General features: G+C 38.0%; 1 protein-coding gene across 2 annotated transcripts in view; it reads right to left on the bottom strand.

Annotated features, from left to right (window-relative positions):
* The window catches only part of NEBL (nebulette), a 257,642-nt gene that overhangs the window by 168,291 nt on the left and 76,598 nt on the right, over positions 1–12,753 (bottom strand). For both annotated transcript variants that reach the window (XM_035545546.1, XM_050709174.1), the window contains exon 3: positions 12,533–12,617. In XM_035545546.1, coding sequence (XP_035401439.1) covers positions 12,533–12,617 — 85 coding nt within the window. The remainder of the gene's footprint in view (positions 1–12,532; positions 12,618–12,753) is intronic.

Raw genomic sequence — 12,753 nt, 5'->3', positions numbered from 1 at the left:
TGCTTATTTTATTCCATCAGGAGTGACCACAGGCTCAGGCTGGTAGCAAAGGCTGCAGTGTTCACAAGGCGCAGTATTAATGTGCTCATCCCAACAGTGTAAGGGCATACAACACCAAAACATAGCAGAAAGCCACAACTCAAGTCAAATTCACCATTACTTGATTTTTTGATTCCCTTCTTGTACAGGAATCGAAACAATTTACTTCAATCGACACGAGCCACGTATCCCACTTCAAGTTTATCTCAAACTGTGCTGTGCCATGTGCTCAACCTACCTCTGCAATGGCTGTTCACATTCCTGCCTTATCACACAGGCACTGGAGCATCCCATGCTCAATAATCTTATCTCTACTACTCCCTTCTTGGCAGGACTGAGCAACTTCTATCATTCTCCTGACCTTGCTATCACATTTAAGTTTATGTAAACAAATCATTTACTGAGAATTATATTACACTATTAAAAAGTCATTGCAAAAATGAGCACAGTTTTTGATACTTAAATGCTAGCTTCATCCACAGTTTAATCTTTTCTTTTCAACCTTTAGAAAAATTTACCTAGACTTCCTTAAAAAAAAATTTAAACAAGATAGGGATGCTTAATTTCAGCCAGTAAAATTACTTTCATTCAAGTGGAAGTTGACTATTTTGAATTCACAAGAGATTTACCATGGGTATACTAAATACAGATATATCTGTACATAAAGGTTTAAATATAAAATTAAACTGAACTGTAAGTTTATATAAATATGAAATATGTACATTTTAGTCCTTGATATCAAATTAGTATTTTTAATTTGGGTTTCTGATTTGGGTATTCGGTGCCAAAGAAACAGAAGAGGAAGCAGGCAACACTATTTTTTTTTTCTTAATTAAAACAGCTTATGTGTTTTGCCCTTCAAAATTTACAGTTTACTAAGCTACTGGAAAAAATAAAACTGTGCTCCAGGCAGATCTTTTTTTTTTTTTTTTTTTTTTTCCAAAAAAGAGTTTCCACCAAATATCTTCAAAGCTCTAACATTTTGTGCATTTAGTATTTTCTTCCAGTCACTTTGGTTTGGACAAGGTTAAACATTAAACTAATCCTAGTCTTTTTCCTTTCTCTTTTCTTTCATGACCCTTTCACTTGAAAGCCAATCAACATAATCTTCTGCAAGCATAGCACTACCTGACAAACTATCACCCCGAACAGACCTCAATCCATCCTGCAAGGCAGCAGTTACAAGAAATCATTGAACTCTGAATGGTCCCTGCATCATCTGAGAATAAATCAGAAGGACAATATATTTCGTGGATCTAAAACAGCCCCATCAATAAGTAACCTAAGCATCAGGAAAATGACCAACTAGAATGCTGACGAACACTCATGGCCTTTTATTGGGGTCAAGGGGTAGGACTGCCCAGGAACCCTTTTGCCTTTCTTCTTCCAAATACTCTTTAAGGCCTAATACCATGCAATTGCTGATCCATGTGTTGTTTCGGCCTTGTACAGCCACGCAAGCCGAGGCTGTTTTCTCCCTTCTTCTCCTAGTCACACAGCGCTGTGCTGAGTGGTCCCTGCACTGTTATCAGGCAGCTCGAACTACACAGTCAGAAATAATCAAGAACTGAAAAACAAGGTCAAAGAGAGACAAGCAGACAGATAAATATGCACAAAGCTTCAAAGTGCAAAAAGCATCTCTCAATGGAGCAAGCAAAGCCTTTCTGCGGCTACACAAAACCCAGAAGCCAACCTGCTACATTTTGATGGGGAATGTGGAAGAAGAGAGAAATTTTGTTTGTTCATTTTATGAATTTCCCCACTAAGGCAAAAGTTTTCTTTTTGCCTTTTCATTTGCTTAAGGCTTTTATTTTTTAACACTTCCAATTAAAAGAGTGTGACACACTCACGGGGCTTGGATTTCTCCTATTAAGCAGCTTTTCTGGTGGCTTTGTTAAGGACATCTACAGAAAAAATGTTGACTAAAAACAGAATTAATAATGGATTTAAAGGGTGCCAATGCACACAATGGGAACAGCTGTTTTGCACAAAGTAATTATACACATCTGCATAGACTTTTCTTTCTTATACTTGGTGGGGGGGGGAAAAGGGTGTTGGGTAGAAAAAACAGCAACCCTCAAGTATTATTTAGAAATCTTTAACGATCTAAAATTCTTTAGCAGAGACAAGTAACTGCTAAACAAAATGCATACTTATTAAGGCTCTTCAGAAACAGACATACATCACAGTTAATCACATGGGAGAAGTCTGTGGGTAAATCAATATTTTCCTTTTTTTCTAATATAGATCTAAAGAGTGCATGCACTCTATGGGGAAAAAAAAGAAATAACTGCATCAAATAAAAAGATATAATCATGCTCACAGAACTTCTGTTCTATAATTCTACATATCCCACCACAATAGAAAATATGCAATGTTTGTTGCATGCCAGAAATATATATATATATATATTCAACTACGGGACAAACACAGATTTGAGGCCATTTCCACAGGTATGTTAAAGTAGAATTTGACCTCTCAATCTACTAATAAACTCATATACGTGAACTCTATCAGTTTGATTTCTCACATGAAAGAGAGCCATGAGCACCTGCAAATCAACACAGCAATGAGTACGTTTAAGAATGCCTCGAACTAGCAAGACTGGCAGGTTGAGCTTGTAGCATCATCAGGAAAAAAAAAGTCTGAAGAGTAAAAGAGGCTCTTTCTTGGGGAGGAAAACTGCACAAGGGGTTAAGGACCAACTTCAAAACATTTTCAAAGAACCAATACAATTAAGAGAAATATAGTCATTAATCATATTCTTTCAACACATTAATGTAAGGACATGAAAATAGGGACAAGAAAAAATGGAGGGCAAAATTAACCTTGCCTCTAGAAATTTTCAGTCCAGATTCTCTGAAGTTTGAGAAGAAATTACTAGGGATGAACAAAAAAATTGGTTTCATTATAACAAGATGGATGACTAGCTTCGTTCTTTGGTAAGAAACAGGTCAGTACTTCTGAAAAGATGAGAGTCTAAAATGAGGAGCTAAATGGAAGCCATTAATTGTCACAATGTGAAAATGCCAAATGGGTTAATCCAGAGCTTTGATGTACGAAGAATTCATTGTTATCATCCCACACTGGAAAAGAAAATGTTGAGCTTTTACTTTGGATGAAATGATATTAACCAAAATACTCATATGCCACTTACAAATTATTAAATATGTCAGCTACTACAGTGTGCAGTGGAAAAAAAAAAAAGACAATTTATCCCCTCCATTACACAAATGCAAGCCTAGGGCAAAGACCAAGAACATCCTGGAGGGTGACAGTGGCAACATTGAGAAAATAAAACAAATTCTCCTAATTTAGTGCATTGACTAAAAAAACCTTCCTGAAAATTCCTTTCTCCATCCGGGGGTGAATAAGTAAAGGCAGACAGTCCTTTTTTTTAATGCTGACATTACCAATACCCACCACTGGATCACACCAGTCACCCATCTAGTCAAGTTTCCTCTTGCTAATCAAAATAAGCATGAAGTGTTTCAGGAAAAAATGGCAGTGTCAGCAAAAGGAAGTGAGACTATGTGGACCCCTTCTGATTAAACATGGCAGCACCTGAAAGACACAGATCTGAAGCCCAGAAAGGAAAGAAAAAGTGATGTGGCCTCATTTTCTGCCTTCAACAGACTTTCTCGCTACAGTGACTGCTAAATAAGACAGGGCAAGGGAGCAAACTCAGTACCAGTACCTTGGTTTCCCACAGGGCTGAGTTTGTTCCCTAGCTCTGCTGTACTGCCATTCCCAAGGCGAGACCATACTCTTCAGTCAAGGGGTCACTTCTGAGAGGCAACATGGACAGGTCTGCACCAGTCTTGCTCTCTTCAACCTGCAGAGCCCTTCCACACAGCAAAGAGGACGCTGACGCCCCAAGCCTCCCATGTGCCATGATGTTTCACAGATGCTCAGCTTCATTTCATTGCAGCTTTTCAGTACTTAAAGGGGGCTTATAAAAGAGATGAAGACTGACTTTTTGCTCAATCAGATAATGACAGGACAAGGGAGAATGGTTTTAAACTAAAAGAAGGGACATTTAGATTAGAGGTTAGGAGGAAATTCTTCACTCTGTGGATGGTGATGCACTAACAGGTTGCCCAGAGAAGCTGTGGATGCCCCATCCCTGGAGGTGTTCAAGGCCAGGCTGGATGGGGCTTTGGGCAACCTGGTGTAGTAGGTGTCCCTGCCCATGGCAGGGGGTTTGGGACTGATATACACCCATTATATAGAGAGATTATATATAGAGATATACACCCATTATATAGAGAGGAGCATTCCACGGGCCCAGTACCAAGTACTATGCGTTTTGAACACAACCAGACCACTCTAAAGGAAAGAAGCCACACACAATATGGACAAAAAACAGTACACACTACTGTCTTTGGGGCAAGGAATTTCTTCCTGCCCCTCTTTTAGGTATCAGTACAGATATGTCCTCAGCATCTGATTTGCAGTCCATGGGTGCCTCACTTAGGAAGATTGTTCTGTTCTTAATATTAAATTCTCTGTAACTGTAAGCATGTTTCCTTCATTTCGGTTTAAATTTCATGCAGTAATGCAACAAAAACATAAATAACAAGAATCACAGCATCCCATTTCCTGCAACAGAATTGAACAGAGAAACCATTAGCAAAAGATCTGGTTCCAAAAATGAAAAGCAAAAAAGAAGTTCAAGAGAATCAGTAGGGAAACTTGTCAACACATGAGAAAAAGAACATACATGTCAGTATGGTCAAAGCTCAGTGAATTTACCCATTCCCTCCCCACCCAGAAAAAAAAAATTCTTAAGATTAGAATGTAAGAGATTAAGTGATTTTTTTTTTTAATCATAGCAATTCTGATAACATTTTAATAGTTAAATTAATATTTTTATTCATTGTCCCCCTAAAAAGTCACAAAAATTTCACTACTAGGGCTGATTCGGTTAAAAATTCTACAACTAAACTTACAAATAAGAGCTATGAATTCTGTGGCTCCCTTTTTTCCCATTTCTAATACTTCTATTGCATAACTAGAGGTCAGCTGATTCACTTTCGATTTTATTGATCCTAAGATTTTCTGTTAAGGATGTCCTACTTGCTCTACATTGATTCAATGTCATGAGAAAGTCTATAAAAATGCTTTTGCTCAATAAGTACTCTATTTAACAATCATGACCACTCTTGCCCTCATCCTAGCACAAAAATTATCTGTATTTCACTTAAATGTATTATCCCTTCACTTTTTACAGTTATACATTATGTACAGTACATCAGAAAAAGATGTGAAAGAAACAATGTATAAGTTGGTTTTTTTTACATCAACATATGCTAGAAAAATATATCTCATCATATTCATATTTTTTGCATCCTACTTCTGAGTCTTGGCACAGGGAAAAGTGATTTTTCTCCTATTACCAAGTATTTTACAGACGACTTAATTTTGTGGGCAGGAGGAACTGTTTGCACTGCTTGCTTCTGAGTCTCTGCAGATTCCATTGTTCTTCCTTAAATAGTTTGAGTTCTGATTTCCTCCTACCAAATTCAGGTTTTCAAATCATTATGGATATTAGCAACAGGTCAAGCACTAATAAAAAAATGCTGGCTTTCGTATCATCAAATCAATAGCAAAAAGCTTAGGTTAGGTAGGTGGACATTTTCTATATATGCTCACATGTGCGTCTGTCTAAAGTTTTGTCTGAATGTTTTGCAAGCATTCATATTCATATTTGCTTCCCAATGTGTTTTTCCTGTGATTATCTTTGCAGACTTTTTGCAGAGGAATAAAGAAATGCTATAAAACAAATGGTCTAAAGCAGTTGTTTTGCACATGCACTGAAGCCTGTGGTTGTGCCATTAGATATAACGCAGATATACAAAAAAAATAAGTTCAGAAAAAAGAAAGAGAATTTACTGCTTTTATTCATATAGCTTATCCTACTGATCTTCAAGGCATTATCTGACCCAAAAAGAAAATAGATGAAAGAATAGTCAGCCCTCAACATTGTAAGAAAAAAAAAATTTTTTAAACACAAGTAAAAACAAGAAAAAAATACTACTATCTTTACCCCTTTATATAAGCAGCTTCTTTTACACTGACTAGGAAATTGTAATTGGATGATACCAAATATATATATATATATATTGTACCAAGACCAGGAATCAACAGATTTAAGTCTTAAGACAACTTAATCTCATGAGACCCCACCTGGAGTACTGTGTTCAGCTCTGGGGCCCACAGCACAAGAAGGACATGGACCTGCTGGAATGAGTCCAGAGGAAGCCACAAAGATGATCAGAGGGCTGGAGCACCTCTCCTATGAACACTGGCTAAGGGACTTGGAATTGTTCAGCCTGGAGAAGAGAAGGCTCCGGGGAGACCTTATAGCAGCCTTCCAGTACCTAAAGGGGGCCTACAGGACAGCTGAGGAGGGACTCTTGGTCAGGGGGTGTAGGGATAGGACAGGAGGAATGTCTTTGAACTAAAAGAGGGTAGGTTTAGGTTAGATATGAGGAAGATATTCTTCACTGTGAGAGTGGTGAGGCACTGGCACAGGCTGCCCAGAGAAGCTGTGGATGCCCCAGAGAAGCTGTGGATGCCCCATCCCTGGAGGTGTTCAAGGCCAGGCTGGATGGGGCTTTGAGCAACCTGGTCTGGTGGGAGGTGTCCCTGCCCATGGCAGGGGGGTTGGAATGAAATGATCTTTAAGGTCCCTCCCAGCCCAAACCATTCTATGATTCCATGATCATACAAAGTTTAAGCAAGCCTTTCTATTTCTTTTCTACTTCAAAAGAAGTTCACGATTCTATCTCATATCTTATATCTATCTTATATCTCAGCAGAAGATTTGTAATTCCACCTGTGAAATCAAAAGAATTTCAATACAAGACCAGTATTACAAGACCATGTGCCAGTAACACAAAAACAAGTTAATGTATTCTGCACAGAAAATCCCTCTCTGCCTCCCAGTCTGTTTATCAGCTATTATAGTACTTCATACCGCTTGGTGTCTTTGCTTCTGGTGTCTCCTGACCACAGCACTACAACTTTTTTTTCTTCACTTCCTGGTCCAGCCCCTGTGACAGTGAGGAGCAACGGACAGGAGAGAAGAGGAAGCACTACTGTCACATCCTGAATCTTATAGCTTGTCTAGTAACTGCAAGTGGGCAAAAAAAAATAACAGGGTAGACACGCAGTAGCGCTTGCCTGTCTCTTCTGTAACAGAAGCCAGTCCAGTACAGACAGGATGTAGCTAAAATCCCTCACACGTTCAGCAAAATAACAATCAGAAAAGGTGACAACCATTTTTCCAGAAGACAAAAATCCATTCTGCCTGCTGCACTCTTGTCGAGCTTTGATTATTCTTGATGTGAATAATACTTTATGTCTTTGACTCATGCAGATAACACAAGTCACTTAAATAGTCTTCAGAGGAGAAGATGAACAAACCGCAAGTTAAGAAAATCACATTTGGTGGGTGAGCACGATTTACAAAATGCTGCTGTGCTGGGGCTCACAAGGGAGTGTGGCAGAACCTCCTGCAGGCACTCTGGGATTATTGTAGTGCACAAACCCCATCAACTAGTCCAGGACTTGCCACTCACACCCAACAGTGAGAGAAGAGAACTGAGAAGACTGCACTCCTTTTATTCTCTCATCCCTCTCTTCATACACATAGGGCAGATTGGGTTCAGACCCTTGGACAAGTGAAGAGAGAAGCAGATAAATAATCTGTACTTGATGGCTTTCTGGAAAAATCCCATTTCTGCCTAGCTCCAAGAGCTGTTTTCTCCACAACTTCTCCAATTAGCTAACTCAGAGTACCCCAGGAAATCCATTAAATGTCTGCTTTAGTAATCTATATAGCATTTTGTTCCCCTATAGCATTCCCTGTAGCAGTACATTCCAAAGACTTCATAAAAGCACATAAATTGAAAAGGCATTTAAAATATCATGGAAAAGAGTTAATAAAAAGAATCTACTTGGAAGTTTGCTAGCACATATTTTTGGAATGGAGAGGCAAAGAGAGAAGGGCAAGAAAGGAGAAGACAGAAATGAAGAAACAAGGAAGAACAGGACAGAGAGGAATCTCAGAGAATAGCTGAGATTAGACAGGGCTGCTGGGGACCATCCAGTCGCTCCCCCTGCTCAAAGCAGTAAACTACAGGTTGCTCAGGAACGTGACCAATCCCGATATTCATCATGAAAAAAGTATGAGTATTTTCTCTCAGATGGAAAAAATATGCTGGGAGCTTCCAAGGACTGCAGTCTCAGGCTGTGTCAGCAGAGATTAAGACAGGAAGGCAGTAGGATGATACCTGTGATTTTCTGTCACATTTCTCAAGACTTAGAAAGTAGGTTTTCTCAGAAAGCGCTAGAGTATGAGAATCCACCTTAAACCTTAGCCCTCCCTTTGATCCAACACTTCAATACCCTCCCTGCCAAGAACCACTGCAGAACATCTCTGTTTCTGCAAGTTGAACTGGAATTGCTGCTTTTGATCTACACAGCATTGCCACAGACAAGAACTAAAGACTGGGGAGCAATTTACACTGTTATAAAGTTAGAGAGATCAGTAGCTAAGGCAAGCCAAAGAAGGTACATGAAGGTGATTCTTAAGTAAACATAGCAGAGAAGAAATGGCTGATTGGAAACTTCTGTACTTGAGCTCATCCAGGAGAGGCAAGTGCACAGGGAAAGGATCCATTGTATGCTGTGGAATAAGAGTGCACACTAACTAACCCCCTACAAATTAAAGGTAGGGATTTTTCTTCAGAAAGGTATAAATGTTGGTTGAGACACTGTATCCCTGTATATGCTCTTTATTTAGAAGATCTTAAAACTAATTTTTCTTCAGAGAGAAGGCACACTGAATGGGGTAGTTTTTCAGGATGGTAAAGCACTTCCAGCCTCTCCTAAAATGCATTTGTTTCTCCTTCAAAATACAGAGTTGAATGAAATCCCATGGAAGCAACAAGCTAGAGGAGGAAAAACACTCTGAAATTATACTGCATGGAAGGAAAACATTCCCTGTAAAGCTTTTAAATGTAGCCTTTTGACTTCTTAACAACATAATTTTTCAAGTGTTCTAAAGAGCAATCCATTTTCTATTGACTCCTCCAGAAAACAATGCTTTGGTTTTGTTTGTTTTGCTCTTGTCATGTTATGTCAGCATGACAGGTTGGCAACTGATGCTGACCTTAATGGATTCTTGATAGAGGACCCAGGACCACAACTTAAAATGCTGTCAATTGCTGCTTAAATGAAAATCAAAACAATAAATTTACAAAAACATGCATCTTTTAAGTTATACAAGATTTAATGGTGTTTTCTTTACCAATTTCTCCTGCTTAGCTATTTAGGATAAACAATACTTCTAAAGCTATGGATTTTAAAAAGATGTTTGGAGTCCACAGTTGTGCCTCTTCAAAATTAAAAGCCTTAAAAATGTTTACTTAGAAACTAGAAAGCAGCTATTACTGTAGAAAAGCATTTCTTTTTACTAAGAAGTTAACGTAATTTTTACATTACCTAACACAGAATTTGTTCAGTCCCAAATTGTCACTGCATTGGCAGGAGATTCAAGCAGCTCTGATGAATATTGGAAGGTAGTAATAATGTGATTCTATCCAGCCAACTTTGGTTTCATAGGAAACGCTTTTCTTGAACCACGTACACACTTTTTCCTACTGCGTAGCACTGTAATAGAAGGAGACCTGAATGATGGCAAATTATACCTCAAACATCTGTTTCAGCTGGGAGTCTTGCAACTTTCTCTGTAAAGCTTAAGGTAGGACAATGGACAAAACAGCCAATAGGGCTGATTCAAGATGGCAATTTCTCTGTCCTTATACTCTTCAAAGTATTTTAAAAAATTAATCAGAAGTTACAATTTTGTGGCAAGACTTGAACTAGATTATAGAAAGTCCTAGGATCTTAATTTCAGCATTAAAACAACATGAAACAACACCAAGGATGCAAATGATGGTCAGAAATGTCATGGACTTTCTTCCAAGTAGACTGTAGTAGTTCCATTGTAATTTGGAACTATATTTGCTAATCTTTCACTACCTACTAAAGAGGCACCTTTCAGAAATTAAGGGTTTCTCCCCATCTCCAAGTTTTGAGTAGACCCTTATTGAACATTTTATGCCAGTGCAATGGGAACAGTTTCAGCAAGTTTATACATAAGCAAATTCCAAGCTTCTCATTGATGAAGGTACTGTTTATCCAGACCTAGAACACTAAGTCTTCTGTTTATCAACAGAGAACAACACCAGTACAAGTCTCCTTCCACAAAGCAACATGTCACCATGTTTCAAATAGGGTAGGAAAAGCAGTTTCTCCTGTGGGCTCCAGAAGCAGACAACTCTCCTTGTCTTATGCAACATTTAGCCAAGATAAAATAGATACAAGTGAGTTTGGAAAGTGTGAGATACGTAGATGTACTAAGCCCATCATGTATTGGGATACAATACAGCCCTTACTACATTAGTCTTAATTCAAACTGGTACCTACGAGTTGAACTCTGTAATTCCCTGAAAATTCTCAACAGCCCCTAGTCCTTCAGAAGGATTGCCATAATAACTACAGATAAAGTAGACTGCTTTAAGAAAATGTATGCTTCCTAAATGAGATTCTGATCTGTCTGGACTTCATACAGGAGCATTGTCTTCTCCCTAAACATCCAAACAGGATTCCCCTATTCATACTTATCTAACCAAATCCAAACAAGCTCTCCAGTTAAAGCATAAATGCCTACAGAAAACAGTCCTATTAATACCTGTCTTTTGCTAGTATATTAATGTACACTATATAGAGAGTCTTCCCTGCGGACCTTTTAGATTAAGACTCGTGGCTCACCTGGGTACAAAACCTTCACATAAGGTGTGAAATCTTTGTCTCAACTTTGTTCACCATGGGCTCCAGAGGCAGCTGAAACAGCTGGGAGGAAGTCAGCCAGCTTCTCTTCCTCTCCACATATCACTGGAGATCTGTCCTCAAATTAGAGCATAGCTCCTGTAGCTGAATGTACCCTATCAGGCAAACTCACCTATGGTCTAAATGGTATTTTGGAGATAAGCATGGAGGTAACCAAGGGCAAGGCATACATCCAATTACTTTAAGTTTTTGCCTGAGATTTGTATATATCCATGTGGATATGTATGCACACGTGTGCTCAGATACACAAGAAAATCCACTGAAACAATGACAGAAAGAGTAGTAAAATTTTACTATTCTCCTGAATCCAATCATTTTTCTTCAAATCACTAGGAAAAGAATAGACTTAAAGTTTACATTCTTTTAAACAGACTTTTACAAAATGTAGCTTACACATTCCTGTTAACACAATGTAAACTACGGAACACAGAACCACTGAACTACAAAACAGTGAAGTAAACTCCACTCTACAACCCACAGAAATCCAAAAAACTCTCCTTCTTCTTGATGGTAGAATTTCAGCAAGAAAGAATTTCACTTAGTCTTAAGATCAACAACAACAATGGCAAAAGGTAAAGATTTTTTTAAAATTTATATTGTGCTAAATATCTATGCTGACATTTCTCTTTAGCAGTCCTTTGACTTCACCCATTAACCTACAAAGAAGTTCCCAAACAAGAAAACTTTTAATGCCTCTTGTCTGTTTTATGCTCCAGGCTTTATTGCATTAATAGACAGTGATAATTATCAATTTATAATGAGAGATTGCAACTAAATCCAGAATAAAGCCACAATAGAAACAAACTAACTTTCACTAAATAAAATGGAATCAAATATTACCAATTGTCTCACACAGCCAGGCCAATTTCCAATGTCAAAAGTCAAGCAATAGAAAAGTGATATTTTAGGGGGATAAGATCAAATACTAAGGAATTAATATCAATTTAAAATGTATATTACGGACTACTGAGTTACAATAGTGAACAAACATGATGTTTGGGTAACAAGTCTTCATCACTTTTTTTTTTCCACCTTTTACCTTTTAATTTCAATATCTTATTAATTTAGGTAAGCTTCGATTGATAAAATTCTTATCACATCTGGCTTACAGAATGCTCCATATCTGAGTTCACCAGGACATAATAGATCCATAAATGGATCACTCTGTCGGCTTCTAGATATTTGCTAATGACAACTTAATTGTTTGCTAATCACACAGCTTTGAAGTTTGTTGCAAGCTAAAAGTGATAGTTTGTCTGAGGCAAATGAACTCTCTGGGTTCAGCTATTACATTTCAAACATTAAAAAGTACTTAAAGAGATACTTCAAATACTGTTGAAAATGAGGGATTTCAGTGACATCAATGGAGTTACAATTGCATGATAACTAGCCTAAGTGAGATCGGACATAAAACCCTAAGCTTTATAGTGTTATTTTAACCTACAAATATTACTTTCTATTAGAGTGCTACTACATATCAGGATGAAGAAATTAATACTACTTCCAAAAACTAAAGAGAAGTGGGGCTGATAATCTAATACTAATGAAACGCGAGAATTAGTTGATTTACCTGACTCTGCAATTCACTCTGTTGCTTCAGGCGAAGATTTTCTGGTGTATCAGCCACCGTAGTGAAGGACTGCTTTGGGTAATGTCTAAAACAAGAAGCACAAAGCCAAAGGGTAAATATTTACACGTGATAGAAAGTCAAATGCATCCTAACACTCTTTCCTATACTGTACAGAACTATTTCAGAGTTTACTGGGTTTGTGACAGAAGTATTTAGTCTAA

The sequence above is a fragment of the Cygnus atratus genome, chromosome 2 (genome assembly GCF_013377495.2).
Source record: "Cygnus atratus isolate AKBS03 ecotype Queensland, Australia chromosome 2, CAtr_DNAZoo_HiC_assembly, whole genome shotgun sequence".
Classification (NCBI taxonomy): domain Eukaryota; kingdom Metazoa; phylum Chordata; class Aves; order Anseriformes; family Anatidae; genus Cygnus; species Cygnus atratus.
This window is presented reverse-complemented; position numbering and strand designations above follow the sequence as displayed.